The 19,235-nt window shown below is 46.6% G+C and overlaps 1 protein-coding gene across 2 annotated transcripts in view; it reads right to left on the reverse strand.

Moving 5' to 3' along the window:
• RBFOX1 (RNA binding fox-1 homolog 1) overlaps positions 1–19,235 on the reverse strand; it is a 2,507,416-nt gene that overhangs the window by 2,124,303 nt on the left and 363,878 nt on the right. For both annotated transcript variants that reach the window (XM_055240471.1, XM_055240470.1), the window contains exon 3: positions 13,801–13,860. In XM_055240471.1, the coding sequence (XP_055096446.1) occupies positions 13,801–13,860 (60 nt within the window). The remainder of the gene's footprint in view (positions 1–13,800; positions 13,861–19,235) is intronic.

Genomic DNA, 19,235 nt, shown 5'->3' on the forward strand with positions numbered 1-19,235 from the left:
TCATAAAACTCCTCTGGCCACAGGGCCTTTGCACATGCTATTTCCTCTGTCTAGAATGCTCTACTCTCTCCCAACCTTGCCCTGTGGCCTTGAGAGCTCAATTCATGAGCTTCCTCCTGGGAAAACCCCAGACATATCCATCATGTATGCCCGGTTTTATTATAAAAATCTTTCTCAAAGCCATTATCTACCTTGTGAAGCACTTTTCTTCATTTGTGGATATCCTTTTGTATGAGTATCTGCTTAATCTCTGTCTCACTAAACTGTAGGCTCCAGGAGGATGGGTCCTAGTGTGTTTTGGCTTGTCACTATAATCTTAGCAGCTTCACAGGACCTGGCACATGGTGGCTGCCCAATACTGCATGGACGGACAGATGGAGTGGTGGATGGATGGATGAGTAGATGGGAAAGTGGGTGGATGGGTGGATGAGTAGATGGGAAAGTGGGTGGGTGGGTGGGTGGATGGGAGAGTGACTGGGAGAGTAGACAGATGGATGGGAGAACAGATCGGAGAGTAGATGAATGAATGAATGAGAGTGGAAGGGAGAATGAATTAATGGATGGGTGGGAGAGTGGGTGGGTAGGTAGGAGAGTAGATGTATGGATGGCAGGAATTACGGGAGAGTAGATGAATGAATGAATGAATGAATGAATGAGACGGATGGGAGAGTAGGTGGGTGGGAGAGTAGATGGATAGATAGATCAAGTAATATTTCCATCCCAGCCTCCCAAGTAGCTGGGACCACAGGTGCATGCTACTACATCTGGCTATTTTTATTTTATTTTTTGTACAGATGGGGTCTCACTGTGTTGCCCAGGCTTGTCTAATTCCTGGCCTCAAGTGATCCTCCTCCCTTGGCCTCCCAAAGTGCAGGGATTACAGATATGAGCCACTGCACCCAGTAGATGAGTGATGGGAGAGTAGATGAATGGGTGGGTGGGTGGGTGGGTGGATGGATGGATGGATGGATGGAAGAGTGAAAGGAAAGGTGAATGGATGGATGGATGGATGGATGGATGGATGGATGGATGGATGGATGGATGGACGGACGCATAGACAGATGGATGGGAGAGTGGGTGGGTGGATGGACGAGAGAGTAGATGGAGGGATGGATAGGAGACTGGCTGCATGAAAAGATGGATAAGTGAATCACTAGTTTTTGTTGATACTGGTTTATAAAATCGATCATTTTTATCAGTTGAAAGAAGTTGAGTACACAGAAGTGCAAAGCAAAAGGCTATTGAAGAAGAGAAAAGTCAGCGTAGGAGCCAAGGAACACAGCAGCAACAACGCTGGCAGGGAGGCAGGTCCACCAAGTCATTCATTCGTTCTGTTAGACTTTCTGTGCTCTTACACGTGCAGGCACTGAGGTGATGCTGGGGTTGCAGTAAGCTGTCTAACTAGATGTGTCAGAAATGAGAAAGGAGATGAGAGAACAAATTAGAATACAGAGTGATCGACACTTTGATGAAGGAAGGAGATGGGGCCTGAGGTCCATGAAACCCACTGCCAAACCAACCCAGACAGGTAAGCAAAGACCCGCCCTCGGTAAGCCAATATCTTAAAGATGAACCCAAGGTTTCAGGGGAAGGTAGGCAGGGAGACCGGGTGGATTCGGGATGGAGACATTGCCAACAGAGCACACGTGGGCCAGCGAGAAAGCACGCCACACCTAAGGATGTGGATGATGCTCCAGTTGTCTGCTGGGGAGATATGGAAACAGACCAGGCTGGAGAGAGACACAGAGACCACATTGTAGGATGCTCTGTAAGCTTTGTCAAGGAGTTTGGATTTTAGTCTGAAAACCACAGCCTACGACTTGAGTGTTAAAATACTCAGCCAGCCAGGGACTAGAGGGATCTGATTTTTATTTATTTTTATTTTTTTTTTTTTTAGAGACAGGGTATTGCTCTGTCACCCAGGCTGGAGTGCAGTGGTGCAATCATAGCTGACTGCAGCCTCAATCTCCTGGGCTCAAGCGATCCTCCCACCTCAGCCTCCAGAGTGGCTGGGACGAAAGACATGGCCACCATGCCATTAAATTTTTAATTTTAAAATAACTTTTTTTTAAATTTTCTAATTTTGTAGAGACAAACTATCCCTATGTTTCCCAGGCTGATCTCAAACTCCTGGCCTGAACTGACCCCCTGCCTCAACCTCCCAAAGCACTGGGATTAACAGCATAAGCCACTGTGCCCAGCCTAACTTTTATTTTTCAACCTTGTGCATCATGGTGTTTTTAATACCCCTGCCCAGACCGCAGTTTTATGTAAACCCCCATCCTGCCTATACCCATGTTCCTGTTCCCTTTCCTAGCTGTGTGACCTTGGGAAGGTCACTTGCCTCACTAGGCATCAACTTGCTCTTCTGTTAAACGGGGACAACAGAACCCCCTGAGACACTCTGACAATCACATGAGGCTATGTGAATAAAACATGGGCCTAGTACATAGCGAGCGTGCAGCAGCTGTTCACTAGTCTTTCAACAAGTAGTGACTGTCAGTCCATTACATGCAGGCACAGGCATATGTGCTGGGGATACAAGAATGAACAAAACACTGGTGACGAGATAGGCTGACGGTAATGGGATAGACTGATGGTAACAGGACAGACTGCTGGCATATTGGAAATTCACAAAACTCCCTGCCCTCCTAGTGGCAGGAGGTACAGCGAGCCAGCAAGTAAGTAAAATACACTGGATGTCAGAGGGTGGCACTCAGTGTTGTGTGACCATCAAAGCAAGGAAAAGAAGAAGGGTGCTGAGCAGGGCTTAGAGATTTAAATAGAGACATCAAGGAAAACGCTGCAGAGAAGATAATATTTGAATAAAAACTCAAAGGTGAGAGTACAAATTATGCTGATGTCGGTTTTGTCCTCCACCCCACCCCCACCATCTCCGCACAGTCCTCTGCCCCTGACCCCGACCTGCCGTCTCTGCAGCTCCTAGAACAGTGCTCGGCACAAAGTAGGTGGCCGATAAAAAAAACATTATGAGATTAACAAGTCTTAGGGAAAAGCATTTGTGGTCAGGGGAATAGCACAAGGCCACAAGGCATGAGGATCGTGAAAAACAGTCAAGTTGAAAGGCACCAGGACACGGGTGGCTGCCTGGTACATGAGGGTTTGGATGCAGGTCACAGGGTCCCATTTGGTTTGGCCAGGCTCTGGCCTGGAGTGACTGTGGGTCAACCTTGGCTGACACGGTGGACATCTCTACATGCTTGACACCTGCCACTACTGCGGGAGGATCATGCCCTTTGTCTCCACATGAAGGAAATCGCCTCCTTGAATAAACGCCTGGAAGCTGACCTCTCCTCTGCCCCCAGCAGGCTGACTTTTCCCTAGAGTGGAAGGTGACAGGCATTCACATTCCACTCCTGTCTCAGACAAGCGACAGAGAACGTCAGATGGCTGGATGGGTTTTGCTGGTAATGGGATAGACTGATGGCATATTAGAAATTCACATTTAAAATACAGCTCCCCTTTCTGTAAAATGAGATAGCATCTACCGATTAGGGTAATGAATACATAACTTAAATGCAAGCCATGGGAGTTTGGAAGAAGGGCCCAGGTAGTTTCAGGTGGTTCGGCCCATTTGGGTACACAGCACAGAGCCCTCTCCCCTCCCTCCAGTAATTTTATTTCTTAGCAAAATCATTACTGAGAATACAGAACTCCCTCACAGAGATGTATTTGCTTCCCTTATCTTCCTTCCGTCTTTCTTGATTAAAAGCTATGGGTGATATTTGTAGTTATCAAACATCAATATTTGGCATGGATTTGTGAAATGGATATGGGGGGAATAAAGGAGTCTGACCATTTCTGTAAAGGGTAAAACCTTGAGCAAACAGACTGCATTTCTTATTAGGGGCACGAAAGAGCAGAGATGCATTTCAGAAGGGACCACTCGGACTGCTCCCCAGCAGTCTTTCTGAAACCAACGGTCAGGGCTCAAAATTAGATTCTAGATTTCATCAGGAAAGCCAGCTACCTTCAGAGGATAGGGGATGGGAGGGGAGTTGAGCAGTGTATCTCACGACTGTTAGCCCTACAAGTATTACAGGGCTTGCAGCCTTGCAACAGACAACTCCAGCACTCAAATTGGACAGAGGTGAAATAACCAATAATAATAATTAAACCTTCTCTAGTGCCCTCTCCTAAAGCTTTACCTATATTAACTCATTGAATCCTCATAACAACTTGATTTATCAAATGTGTGTTACAGATGAGAAAAGTTACAGCACAGAGAAGTCAAGCCAGTGGCCCAGGCTTCCACAACAAATAGGTGGCAGGACTGGGATTCAAGGCTGCAGCCTGGTTCCCAGCCATGCACAGAACCACTTTGCCATAGTACCCCTCCATCACGTGGCCACGTGTGGACCCCCCACACCTCCACAGCTTCCCAGAATCACGGTATGCTATGGTTGCTCAGAGGGCTGCTGCTGTTATGCAAACAGAGCCCTTGGTTCCCGTGCTAAACCCTTGCGACATTGACCCAATCAGCTGAGACTCAAAGTGCCCCTCCGTGAAGTGGGGGTAATAACCACCACACTTGCCCCCGGGGTGTTATGACAATTCACAAGGTATGCACTCAGAGAATGAGCGTCCAAGCGGGATTCATAGTTACTGCTGGTGGGAATGAACACTGGAACCACCACTTTGGGCAACTTTTGGACAGCAGTTACTCAAATTAAACATGTGCCCATTCTGTGACCAAACAGACACACTCCTAGGTATATTCCCCAGATAAATGAGTACCTACGTCCACCAAACAACAGGTGCAAGAGTGCACATAGCCCCAAACTACAAACAACCCCAATGCTCATCCGTGGGAGAATGGATACATTATAGTCCAATCATACAATGAAATACTGTCCAACCATTAAAAAGAGTAGCTAGTGGTGCATGCAGTAGCATAGGTGATTCTCCTAGGGATGCTTTTGAGGGAAAGAAGGCAGATACATAAGGACTGCAGGGGTCCATTTATAGAGATTTCAGAAATGGGCCCAATGGAATTAGAAAGGCAGTGACCTCAGATTGGGGCAGGTAGTGTTGACAGAGAGAAGTATGAGGGAGCCTTCTGGGATAGTTTAAATCAACAGAGCTGACACTTTCACTCATTCATTTCAAGAACAAGCCTTACTGAGCACCTACTGTATTTTAGGCACCCCCTCAGGAGATAGGAAGGAGAAAAGACCTTCACTCCCCATCCGTAGTTCAATGCCAGCATTGAAACCTGTCAGTATCATCACCGTGTCTCCAGGGGCCACAGCCATCCTCAGAGATTAGGGGAAATCACTAAATAGATTTCCCCTCTTATCTGGCAGAAAGCAGCAGAGAGAAATGGCAGGGATGTTCCCCGGAACAGCAGACCCTGCGCTGGCTGTGCCCGAGGTCAAGAGTGCCACTTAGCATTTCATCCCAGCAAGTCCAGCTTCCTTTAATCAGAACCACGTGGCCAACATCACGGGTGATATTTTGAAGGGAAAGAATTTAAGCCTCCATGTCTCACTGCCCCGAGTATCAGCTTTGTCCTCCTGCTCCTAATGCCTTTATCTCGTCTGCACACTTGGTTTTCTGCCGAGCAGATGCTGTAGAAGGCACATTAGCAGTGAGAAGCAGAGCGTGCCCAGGAGTCTGGGCGTAGAGCTGGTGACCCCTCTGCTCCCCAGCCCACTCCAGCGAGGAAACACAGTGAAAAATACCCAGGAGGGACCAAGGCTTCCTGCAGCCTCCCAGCCTCCTAAGCCAGGTCCCAGGGAGATCTTTCTAAAATGCAAATCGTATCCAGACAATCACCAGCTTAAAACCCTACAGTGGCCACACACTAATCACAGCAAAAACTCAATTTCTTAACTACTATGGAGCACTGGGGCATGCCTGCTTCTCCCGCCAACCCCTGACATCCCCTCTTCCAGACTATAACAGACCCAAGTTCATGCCCATGTTTCTGATCATTCTGTTCCTTCTACCTGGAGCCCCCCCATCTCCTGCAATCAGTGTTATGATTCCCCCTTGTCCTTCAAGACTCTATGTATCACCTCCTCTGTGAAGCCTTCCCTACCTGTTTGCACCACCACTCAACTTTATATTCTTCCTACACTACAAAGCAATCAGATTGTGCCTCAGTTATGGGCTACTTCTTATTCATCCTGTGTCCTCCTCACAGACTGCAAGCCCTTTGAGGGCAGGGTTTGAGTCTTATTCATATGCATATCTTCCAACTCTTAGCAGTGATTGTGATATAATTTAGGGAGTTTGGGGTGGAATGAGGAAGAGATGAGAAGGAGAAGTGAGGGAGAGAGGAGGTGAGTGAGACAGGAGGTGAGGAAGGAAGGGAGGGAGGAATGAGGGTGGAGGGCATTTTGTGGTTGGAGATTAACACAACCAGTGACTCAGGAAGAATCTCTGAACAAAGCTTTTCTGATGACTCTGGATGAATGGTTAGGAATTTGGATAGTCAGATTTGAGGGGAGAATTCAAGCAGAAAGGATAGCCTAAGCAAAGGTCTGCAGTAAGGGAACATGGGGCATGGACACTGAAGGACAGGGTGGGAGGAGAGAAGCAAATAAGGCTGGAGAACGCACCAGATAGTATCCCAACGCCAAGCATGAAATCAGAGGACCTTGCTCTCTACTCTCACATCACAGAGAGCTGCTGCAATATGCTAGAAAGCAGGAGCCATGGTTCAGCAAGTGAGCTGATCAGACAGTGGGTCAACTAGAGACATGCCACAGGCAACCTCTGTTAACTTCAGATTGAGAGTAAGACAAGAAAATGCCAAGGATGCCAGGGAAGAGGGAGGACAGCTATGCCTGTCAATATACAGAAAGAGAAGCAACGGGAAAGGTGGGCCAGCTTATGGGTTCCATGATGGCTGCTACAAGTCTCTATGAGACACCTGGAGTTGGGACAGCATCTGTGTTGGCACTCTCCCCTCCTGCTCTCAAGGCAGACATTACCAATCAAGAGTACCACTCTTCTCTCCTATACCAAGGAAGACATTACTAATCAATGGTGCCACTCTCCATTCCTATACCCAAGGCAGACATTATTAAATCAATGGCACCACTCTCCCCTCCTAGACCCAAGGCAGACATTACTCATCAATGGCACCACTGTCCCCTCCCAGACCCACGGCAGACATTACTAATCAATGGCACCACTCTGCCCTCCTAGACCCAAGGCAGACATCAATCATTAATCATCAGTGGCACCACTCTCCCCTCCTATACCTGAGGCAGATATTACTCATCAATGGCACCACACTTCCCTACTGAGTACAGACATAGCCTTGGCATCCTTGACCTAGGACTGGGTCTAGCCTCCACTCCCATCTGACTGACATCGATAAATAAGGTGTTACCTATTCTCCATACACAGTTACAGGCATCATAACCTGGGATCAGGAATGTGAAGCAGAAAGAGCCTGAGAAACCCTCATTTCACAGACATGGAAGCCAAAGTCCTTGGTGAGTTGGTGGTGGAATCAGAGATGAAATCCAGTCCAATGTGCCCCATCTCTTTCTTCAACATTCTGCTGCATCTTGGAGGGTAAAACAGGGAACAAGCCTGTCAGCACTCACAGCAACTAGAAACCAGAGCAGAAAGGACAAGCAAACCTGCCTCATGAAGAGACTGGCGTCAAACCCGAGTCAGTGCTCAGCGGAAACGAAAGCCGGGTGAGTGGGTGTGTGTGCGCGGGCTGTAGAGAAGGGAACAGGAGCTTCACTTCCATCCCTCTAGACAACACAGGTCACTTTTGCTAAATTCCAAAAGGTGGCAGCATTCCATCAAATATTCATTTGCAGAGACTGCAGCAGGGGACGTCCTACAGAGGTGACATGGGCAGGAAGTTAAGACATCCAGATGACTAGGGGATAAGGAAGTCTGGAGGGTCAAACACTGATGTGGTCTTGTTCCTAGGGGGGCCATGAGCCCCTTTTCTGCAAGAAAAAGGGAAAATGCTGGAAAGAAATAGCAGCACACTTGGCCCCAAGAAGAGGAGAAATCCAGACTCATCTCGGGACTATATCTGCATGGACAGACCTCAGTGCGACTCCAGGATCAGTAGCATGTAGGCAGGACCCACTACTTACTTCTAACCAATAGAAAAGATGATGGGCATGCCATGATTACGTCGGGACATGTGTACACAAGACTCCATGTTGCTAACATGCACTAGAGAGACACTCCTGGGAAAAGCACACTGTCACATTGTAAACTGCCTGTGGAGAGGGCCATGTGGCAGGGAACTGCAGGCGGCCTCTAGGGTCTGAGGGCCTGCATCCCACAGCCACAAGAAATTGAATTATTCCAATAACCAGTGAGCTTGCAAAGGGATCCTGAGCTCTAGATGAAACCCCAGCTCCTGACAACTCCCTTGCCTGCAGCTTTGTGAGAACCTAAGCAGAGAACCCAGTTCAGCTGTGTCCAGACCTATGACCAGTCGAAGCTGTAAAATGGTAGAAAGGTGATGTTTGAAGCCACTTAGTCTCTTACAGTCTCTTAAGCAGGCATAAAAAATGAATTTTTTATATTCTTATTACAGAAAAATACAGGGGTTATGAAATATGGTTCTGGAATGAGGCAGAACAAAGTAAAAATTTGGGTTCTTCCACTTAATTGCACTATCCTCGCTGCCTTGGGTATAGAAGGGGAGAGTGACACCATTGATTAGTAATGTCTGCCTTGGGTACAGAAGGGGAGAGTGACACCATTGATTAGTAATGTCTGCCTTGAGTATAGAAGGGGGGAATGGCACCATTGATTACTAATGTTTGCCTTGGGCATAGGAGGGGAGAATGGCACCACTGATTAGTAATGCCTGCCTTGGGTATAGGAGGGTATAGTTTCTACTATACCAAGAAAGAGAGAAAAAATAATAGTTTGGTTCTTACGCTGGACAGCATCACTTCCACGGGTTCAGGATGCATTTGCTCCAGAGTGAACCCAAAAGGAAACATGTACCTGCAAGTTTCTCACTCAGTCTCATTCCCAAGTACCTCTCCATCATGTGGCCACATGATCACAGATGACTGCAATGCTTAAAGACAGGTATGTTTCATTCATCCAGCATGCCACCTCAACACAATCACTTCATCTGGCATCTAAGCAAAGACCCTCATTTTTTCTAATAATCAAGGAAAGTGTGGCTGTATTTGATGTATCAAGGGGCAGAAAGATTGGTCTCCAACAGGACTTGCACAAGTAATTGACCAGGTGTAATTTTCATGTTACCTGATGACTCTGGAATTAACTTTGCATCTAAGACACAGGTTCCCAGAAATGCTCCCTGCATCACCAAACAGAACCTGCTGGCCTTGCCCTCAGCTCAGTGCAGCATGGGAAACAGCCCAATCTGGGTCTGAATGTCAGACTGCTTCCCCATTAGCTATGAGACTGTGCAAGCCATGCCCTTCTGAGCCTCAGTTTCCCCACTTGTAAACAAAGAGTTTGAATAGGTCTTCCCTCCTTGGACTACTCTGGGGAGAGAAAGATACAATGCCTGTGAAATGGTGGGTGCAATGCCAGGTACTTCCTAGTTCCAAAATATGCTAGCTATTATGATTATTTTATTCTGAATGCTGGCAAAATATACTTTCTGCATCCAGGGAAAGCCCTTTCTGGGAGACAGTGCCAAGGCAGACTGGTGGAGGTCAGAAAAAGTAGAGCTGACTGGTGCCACAGGGCAGTGAGTAGGAAGGGTGGTGAGATGCCACGGCCTGGAGCATTCTGCATTCTGGAGCAGGCAAGGACCAAAGAGTCTATCTAGAGGCCACATTTAGTCTTGTAAACCCCATTTTCACTCCTCTAGAGGAATGTAACAGCATTTCCATGACAACTGAGAACAAAACTTGAACGAATACACCATCAGCTCTCCTGGAAAACCTTCTTAACAGTCCAGAACACACTGCTTAATTTCATAAATAGTTATTACTATTACTAGTATTAGTATTATTATTACTACATTATTACTACTATTACTACTACTGCTTCTTACTAGATTACATTTATTACAACTACATTATTACTAATATTATATTATTACTACCACTGTCAAATAAAATAACAGCTCACTATAGAAAAAAAAGTAAAAGAGTCTAAAGGAAAATGCAAAAACCAGTAATTTAGTTGAACTTTCTATCTGCCTTTCTGACATCTCTCTGCACTCAGAGAAAGGGAGATCTATGAATACAGTTTGCACATAATTGGAATCATAATACAGGCTGTATTTCTCACTCAACAATATGTCATGTGCATCTTTCCAAGTCAATAAACATAAATCCTCACCACAAAATCCTAGCAGCAGCTTGGAAATGGACTTTATGGATACATACAGTTGACTGAAACCATCCCTTATTGAGGGATATTGAGGGCACATCTTTTTAAAAATTATTTGTGCTACTACAATCATTTCCTTAATAAATATACAAACACATCTCACACTTGTACAATCATCTCCAAGGTGCAAATTCCCAGAAGTGCAATTGCTAGATCAAAGATGGAACACATTTTACATTTTGACACATGTGAATGTGAGGCAATCTGCCATCCAGAGATGGTCATGCCAACGTATGCTGCCTCCAGTAGAGGTCGTGAAAATGACTGCTTCTACCCATGACACATTCCAAGGCAAGACAGGAGGCTGACCTGTGAGAGTCCAGCCAGAAGGACCCAGCCCAACAGCCCAGCTACAGTCAGAGGGTGGAGATGGAGGAGCAGGTTAAGGCAATTGGATCCTCACAGCATGAATCTCAGCAAACCTAGAAGACTCTACATCCTCCAGAGGAGAAACCAGCAAGATACCATCATCCCTTCCACTAGAGAGAACACATCAGCCTCCATGAGTGAGGTTGGGGGCCCGGAAGTACCCGACCCAACCCAAGAGAGCTGAAAATCTAGCAGGCACAGGCACTATTCTAAGCACTGGGGAAATGGAGCCATCTCAGACACCTTTGATCCTGTTGTGGGCAATTAGTTTTTTCAACTACTTTCCCTTCAAAAGCATCCGCACCAACAACATCAAGTCTCTTTAGTAAGTCACTTTCCTGTTTCACACCTCATTTCCCCATCTGCAAAATGGGTTTAGTATCTTTGTTTTCTTTCCATACACTCAGTGTGACATTACAAGCATCCTGGGTGGAACTGCAAGACATAGTTATTTCAAGATTATGAAGAGTGTGGTGGCCAACCTCCAAGATGGCCCCATGATCCCTCCTCCAGGTACTCATGCCCTTGTATGGTATGCTCCCACAATCTTCTGAGGATTCGGTTGTATGACTGATCGAACACAGCAGAGGCGATGGCATAGGACATCTGAGGCCACGTCATCTAAGGGATACACAGGAATTCACTCCCATCCTCCCATGTGGCTTCTACTTTGCCCTTAATCTCTCAGATCTCTCACCCTGGGAGACACCATCCACCATGTCCTGAGGATACTCAAGCAGCTCTGTGGCCTCCTGACAATAGCTGTTAGGTAAATACCTTGGGCGCAGACCCTCTAGCCCCACTCCAGCCTTCAGAAGACAGCAGCCCCAGCTCACATGGGACCCTGAGCCAGACCACCAAGCAAACCACTCCCAGATCCCCGACATGCAGAAACTGTGAGATAATGAAAGTCTGCTGTTTGAAGTCACTAAGTTCAGTGTAACTGTCACGGGCAAGAGACAGCCAATACAATACTTTCCTGCTTCGTACATCATTTTTCCATCTATCCAAAATGGGAAGAATATTTCACAGACTTGATGTGAAGCTGCAAGACTCCTGGTACTCCACTGATGCAGTTGGGTCAGAGGGTAAGTCCAGGCTGTGTGACCATGGGCAATTACTTTGAGTTTTGGTTTCCTAAGCCACAAAATGAAGATACAAACAGCACTCACCTTATGGAGTCATTGAGAGGATGTTAAAAGAACAGAGATCGAACATTTGGTCAACTGAAAAGTGGGATAAGAAAGTTGGATGCATGGTTGTCATTTTTCATCATCCCTTTCCTTTTCTTCCTCTTCTTCTTGGCATCGCAGGTAAACACTACCTTCAGATGATCCATTAATGAGGTTTATTATAAAAATCCAGCCTGGAAAGTCATTCTGGGGGAACAGACAAGCACCAAGCAGTGGGCCCTTAGAGATTCCAGTTTGCACCAAGCAGTGGGCCCTTAGAGATTCCAGTTTACACCAAAGGTCAGTATAGCTTGGTGCATAAAGAGGAGGGAACATTCCAAATACAGAGCACACTCATGGACAACGCCCAGGGCCAAGTAGACTTTTTTTTTTTTTTTTGAGACAGGGTCTCACTCTATTTTCCCAGGCTGGAGTACAGTGGCACAATCATAGCTCACTGCAGCTTCCACCTCCTGGGCTCAAGCAATCCTCCCACCTCAGCCTCCCAAGTGTCTGAGACTGCAGGCGCACACCATCACACTCAGCTAATTTTTTTATTTTTATATATTTTTTTATTTTTTTGAGACGGAGCCTTGCTCTCTTCCACGCTGGAGTACAGTGGTGCAATCTTGGCTCACTGCAAGCTCTGCCTCCCAGGTTCATGCCATTCTCCTGCCTCAGCCTCCTGAGTAGCTGGCACTACAGGCATCCGCCACCATGCCTGGCTAATTTTTTTTTTTTTGTATTTTTAGTAGAGACAGGGTTTCACCATGTTATCCAGGATGGCCTTGATCTCCTGACCTCTTGATCAGCCCTCCTCAGCGTCCCAAAGTGCTAGGATTACAGGTGTGAGCCACCGCGCCCGGCCTAATTTATTTTTTGTAGAGATGTTGCCCAGGCTGGTCTCCAACTCCTGAGCTCAAGCAATCCTCTTACCTTGGCCTCCCAAAGGGCTGGGATTATAGGGGTGATCCATTGGACCTGGCCATGAACATCTTTTGATAAAAGAATTTACTCTCAGCCTTGCACTTACCACTAACACAATGTCTCACCATACCTAAAATGCGATTTCCATTCTGTTATTTCCATACCATTTTTTGTCTTTGAGTCAACTCACTTTATGTTAAACTTTTTTTGAAGCAAATTTCATACCACTGCCATTAACGGAAAGCTAGTAGTGATGGCTATATAGAGAAGATCATCATAAAACGAAATACATAATGATGAATACCAAACAGCAACAGTCTATGTGGCACTGGAAGGTGCCATCTCAAGGTCACCAACAATATACAAACAGCTCACACTTGGGGAATGCACCACACCATGACTGCATTGCCGAGAGGCAGTGCATGAGTGATTTCAGAAGTATCTGTGCAGGGAACTTCCTGGCCACTGTATCCATGGGTGACAGATGAGGGATGCAGGGGAATTCACTGCCATCATCCCAGGTTATGTACCCCAGAGACTCCAAGCCCAATGCCATGATGCAGGACCCCAGGGCACTCAGTAAGCATTCCTGTCCTTATCAGGAAGACAACCCAATGATATTCGACTTCTTTCATGTGCTCCCACAACCTGGGGCTGTCACACCAGGGGCAAAGGGACCAATTTGCAGACTTGTCACCAACCACTGTGTCCCAGATCTGTCCACCAAGTGGACCTGCTCTTTTTTAGAGGACAGAATACAGCTCTCACACCATGTACCAGAGGCTGGGAATATGGCCCAGGTGTTTCCTAATAGAAATTGTGCAAGTGCTCGGGAAAATGTATTCCCCTCAAACCCAGTTACTTCTCCAGCAAGATCAGTTTCAAGTAAAAACCATTCCCGGTGACTGATGACCGAGACCAAAGAGGCTGAAACGGATGCAAAAGGAGTTTCAAAATCTAATCTGTTCAGCAAAATGCTTCTACTTACGGAGTCTTGCAGACTGTTCTTGGCACCGGGGAGGAGGGTTGAATTTTCAGACTTGTAGTCCTAGCAAAAAACAAACAAATAGATAAAAAGGTTGGGGAAGCCGCGTTGAGGAAAAAAATTGTAACCTGGAGTAACCCAGTTTAGAATGACCCAGAACGTCTCACCACGTTTAGCCACAGTACCCTCTGTCTCTCCACCCATCCCCTGCAGGGGTCGAGACCTGCACTGCCCTGCGCAACGGTCACTAGCCTGATATTGCTACAGAGCCCCCTGGCTAGTCTCACTGAAATGGGCTGTATACATAAAATATTCACTGGGTTTTCAGGACATGATGAAGAAAATGAATATAAAATACCTCATTAATATTAATATTTCATTAATATTTTTATATCGATTACATGTTAGAATGACATTTAATAATATATAACAATAAAATATATTGCTATGTTTAAAAATGTAAATATATTAAGACTATCTCAAAGGAAATTTATTCTTACAGTTAATTTCATCCGTTTCTTTTTACTTTTTAATGTGGTTACCAGCAAACGCTAAATTGCATCTCTGACTCCCCTGACACTCCTGAGGCAGTGCTGGTCCGGGTGTTTCTCAGTGTGGACTCCTCGTCCCAGCCCAAGGACGCTGGGGGTCCCTAACCTTCCACCTTCCACTCCAGCAACAGTTTGCATCTAGGGAGCATCTGCAATGCTATGCACTACTTTTTTTTTTTTTTTTTTTTTTTTTGAGAGGAGGCAGGGGAAGGAGAGGTGTATAAAAAGAGAGAGAGAGAGAGACAAAGATATAGACAGAGACAGATATCAAAAGAGAGAGAAACAGAGGGGGACAGAAGCTACCTACCCTTTCCTGTACCAGCCACAGAGTCTCCCTCTGTCACTCAACCTCCCAAGTAGCTGGGACTATAGGTGCCCGCCACCACACCTGGATAAGTTTTTGTACGTGTAGTAGATACAGGGAATCACCATGTTGGTCAGCCTGGTCTCGAACTCCTGACCTGAAGTGATCCACCTGCCTCGGCCTCCCAAAGTACTGAGATTACAGGCATGAGCCACCACACCCAGCCACTGTGCATTTCTTGTGCATTTTCACCCTGAATCCTTACTAGGGTATTAAGAAGTAGGTCTTAACCTCAGCCCCGTCTTACAGGTGAAGAAGCAAAAGAGAGGCTGAGGGTCTTGTCCTAGGTAAAACAGCACTCAGCAGGACTGCAGTAGAGCTGCAGCTTGAACTGAGCGTGTCTACTGCAAACACCGGGATGTGAATCACCATTGTAGTATTCCCAAGGCCTTCGTCCACCTTTCCACAAGGTACAGCACAGGAGCATGTTAAAGCTGGTCACCGTCAACTCTAGGGAACTGCTCCTGCCTCAAAAATGTCAGCAATGCCTAAAGCTCTACACTGTCATTAATCAAAAGTCAGCAAGGCTAAGGCAGGCAGATGACCTGAGGTCAGGAGCTCCAGACCAGTCTGGCCAACATGGTGAAACACCGTCTCTAGTAAAAGTACAAAATTAGCTAGGCTGTGGTGGTGGGCACCTGTAATCCCAGCTACTTGGGAGGCTGAGGCAGGAGAATCGCTAGAACCTAGGAGGCACAGGTTGCAGTGAGCAAGACTGTCGCCACTGTACTCCAGCCTGAGCGATGAGACCAAAACTCCAACTCAAAAAAAAAAAAAAAGTCAGCAGGCTTTGGCCTGGGGTCACCCCTTAAACCTCCTGGGGAGAGAGAGGGCCATGTGGGTCTCAAGCAAACCCTGTCTCAAAAGAGAAAGGGTGGGAGAGAAAGGGAGAGAAAGAGGGAAGGACGGAGAGGTGCAGAGTAAGTGGGAGAGAGGAGGCAGGGGAAGGAGAGGTGTATAAAAAGAGAGAGAGAGAGAGAGACAAAGATATAGACAGAGACAGATATCAAAAGAGAGAGAAACAGAGGGGGACAGAAGCTACCTACCCTTTCCTGTACCAGCCACAAGAATTACTCAGACCCACCCACAGAGTTCTGGGATTTCTGTTTCTGTACATCGTTTCTGAACTTATAATGAGAAGACACATATTTTATTGTTTCTCTTTTTGCAGTTTTCTAGTAGACATTGGTCACGGAAAAATCTGGTGACCAAGAAATCAAAAATGTGTTTGTTCCCCTCCTTCCTCGACACAGAGAATGGTCCTCATGCCATATCCACCCTCCAGTTTACTGAAGTAAACAAATAAACTTAAACACAAATCATGTCCCCTGCTTCCAGCAACTGTCTAAAGTAGTAGCCTGAATGGGAAGAGAAGGGAGAGGAGGTTGATGCAGTGATTTTGCTGCCAGATACGCCAATTCTCCTTTGAGAGAATGTCCATTGGTCTGAGAATGTCTGCCTTTTGTCACTTTCTTTTCAGTCCCACTTTATAGAGGGACCAAGAAAAAACTGTGCTTGATCAACGAGTTAAGCCCAATAGCAGATTTCAACCCAGTGACAAGACCCAAGTGTTATTAGATGCCCTGGGATCCCTATCTACAGCATGGTCCTTTCCTTGACAAGGGCCTCCTTCGAAGACTCACAGGTGACCCAGCACCTTGCCCAGTTCTAACCAGTCTAGGGACACACACCTGCCGCAGGCAGCACGAATCAATCTGTCTTTCTCAGGAACAGAAACAGAGACCCGTGGCAATGGTCATTGCACTGTGTTGGACTTCGTAAGTCCAAGACCTTGCATGTGAAGCCAGTACTGGCTCCATAGCAACCACCAGCCTTAGGAAGGTAAAATTAGGTTTGAGTCACAATTAAGAGTCTTCCAGGGGAAGCTGATTGGAAGAAAAGAGAATAGAGGATCCAGGCAACCAGTATCCCAGAGCCTGGAAAGAGACAACTCAGGACTTACACTCGAGTATGATCTTACTTAGGAACCTAGCTATCAGATGAAATTCCTATCCAGCTCCCCTGCAGACCCTTCTTCCTCTTTGCCCCTTCCTCACTTCCAAGCCCCTTCCCCCTAGCTAGGGGCTTTCCCTCTCCATATCCCTGGGCCTGAGGTCCCAGAGGCCTGGGGTCCTCTTTAGCTGACTGTCTCTGATTGTGCCGCACTTCCGTGTCATTTACATCAGAAGGAGCACAGGAAGCCTTCACTCCTAGGAGACAGAAGATGGTACCAACTCAATCTGCTCTTCTCAAGAGACTTTTTCTGCCCTTCCTGCCACTTTTCCACCTCTCCATACCCTGGAACTGGACATGCACCCTAACCCTAGATTAGCACCCTCCTTCTTAACACAGTTCCTGTGTTATCTGAACAAAGCAGCAAGCTCTATGCCCCAATCCTGTGTGTCCCTATTTCCCTCCTTAACTTGAAAACAGAGACAAGCACATATTAACATTCTAAGTCTGACTGAGTTGGGGAAACAGAGCCAAACGGTGCAGCAAGGGAGGTAGTGGCCGTCTGACACTGTTCTGCTTTTCAGAAAGCCCAGGTCTTTTCCCTGAATCCTTACAATAAGCCTCCTTATCATTTGAGCTGGCGTGATTCATTCAGATGAAAATTCTTGAGGAGTACAGAGAAGATCTGATCTGCAACCCTTTTTAGATCCCAAACCAGGGTCCCGAGCCAGCTGTCACTCTGGTCACTGTCTGCCGCTCTTCTCTTCCCCCCAAGTTCTGCTCCCTCATTTTCCACCCACTTGTTAGAAGTCTAGTAGCCTTCCCTGGAAACGTATGCCCTCTTGGGCCTCAGTTTACAGCTTTCAAAAGCTGGGACATGAATCCCCAGCAGCAAGGATTTAGCCAGTTAAGACAACAACCCAGGCAGAGATCCCAGATGGGCCATCAAACATCATCCTCTCCAGATTTGTCATGGGCTGGTGTCAGCTCCCAGAGGTGGCATGAGAAGGTGATATTCTTTGCCTAACAACTGCCTTTAAAGACTCTCTTCCTGACTGGAAATGTCTTTAGGGAGACATGTTTTTTTGTGTGGTTTTTGAGATGGGAGTCTTGCTCTGACACCCAGGATGGAGTGCAGTGGCACGATCTCGGCTCACCGCAACCTCCACCTCCCAAGTTCAAACAATTCTCCTGCCTCACCCTCCTGAGCAGCTGGGATTAGAGGTGCCCACCATCACACCTGGCTAATGTTTTTTTTTTTTGTATTTTTAGTAGAGACGGGGTTTTACCATGTGGGCCAGGCTGGTCTCCAACTCCTGACCTCAAGTGATCCATCCGCCTTGACCTCCCAAAGTGCTGGGATTACAGACATGAGCCACTGCATTCAGCCACACTTTTTTGGGTATATAAATACTTACATAGACATACGAAAGGAAAATAAATCTTGGGGGCCCCTGAATCACTAAGCTAAAGGGAAAAGTCAAGCTGGGAACTGTTTAGGGCCAAATTGCCTCCCACTGCATTCAAAGTCACCCCTCTGCTCACTGAGATAAATGCGTAACTATCTGACTGTCTCCTTTGGAGAGGCTAATCAGAAACTCAAAAGAATGAAGCCATTTGTCTCTTATCTACCTCTGACCTGGATGCCCCCTCTCCCAGTGTCTCCCTGTCTTCCTGCCTTTGCTTCAAGTTCTCCCACCTTTCCAGATGAAACCAATGTTCACCTTGCATATATATTGATATCTCAAGTCTCCCTAAAATGTATAAAATCAAACTGTGCTCTGACCTTGGGCAGATGTTGTCAGGACCTCCTGAGGCTGTGTCACAGGCCTGTGTCCTCAACCTTGGATAAATAAACTTTCTAAATTAACTGAGACCTGTGTCTCAGATTTTCAGGGCTCACAGACATATTCATGAAATCTTGTGAGTGTTTATATGCCTACCTATGAATAGCCACATCCAGATGTATCAATCTTTGTATCTATAGTCATACAGAATAAAGATGTAGGAGGTGGAAAAAATAAACACTCCATCCTACAGGTTAACAGAAGGCCAAGACCATGGCCAATCAAAGCTTCATGAGCAATGGATGGAGGGTGTGGGGTCAGGGGTGGGGTTCTGGGTGCATGATGAGTTCCCAATGATGTTGCCAGTAAAACCTATGTGGACCAACATTGTGCAAAGCTCCAAGCCAAGGCCATGGCTGACCAAAGCCTCGTGAACAATGGGCAGAAGGTGTGGGGGCAGGATGGGGGTGGTGCATCACGGGTTCCTACGGATGAAGCAGGGAGACCTTCAAGGACCAAGGTTGTGTAAGACAAATGGGGTCAGTAGCTCTGTTACAGGAAAGGGGTCCCAATCCAGACCCCAAGAGAGGGTTCTTGGATCTCGCACAAGAAAGAATTCAGGGCAACGCCACAGTGCGAAGCAAAAGCAAGTTTATTAGGAAAGTAAACGAATAGAAGAATGGCCACTCCATAGAGCAGTCCCCAGGGCTGCTGGTTGCCCATTTTTATGGTTATTTCTTGATGATATGCTAAACGAGGGATGGATTATTCATGCCTCCTCTT

Source organism: Symphalangus syndactylus, chromosome 14 (genome assembly GCF_028878055.3).
Source record: "Symphalangus syndactylus isolate Jambi chromosome 14, NHGRI_mSymSyn1-v2.1_pri, whole genome shotgun sequence".
NCBI classification, from domain to species: domain Eukaryota; kingdom Metazoa; phylum Chordata; class Mammalia; order Primates; family Hylobatidae; genus Symphalangus; species Symphalangus syndactylus.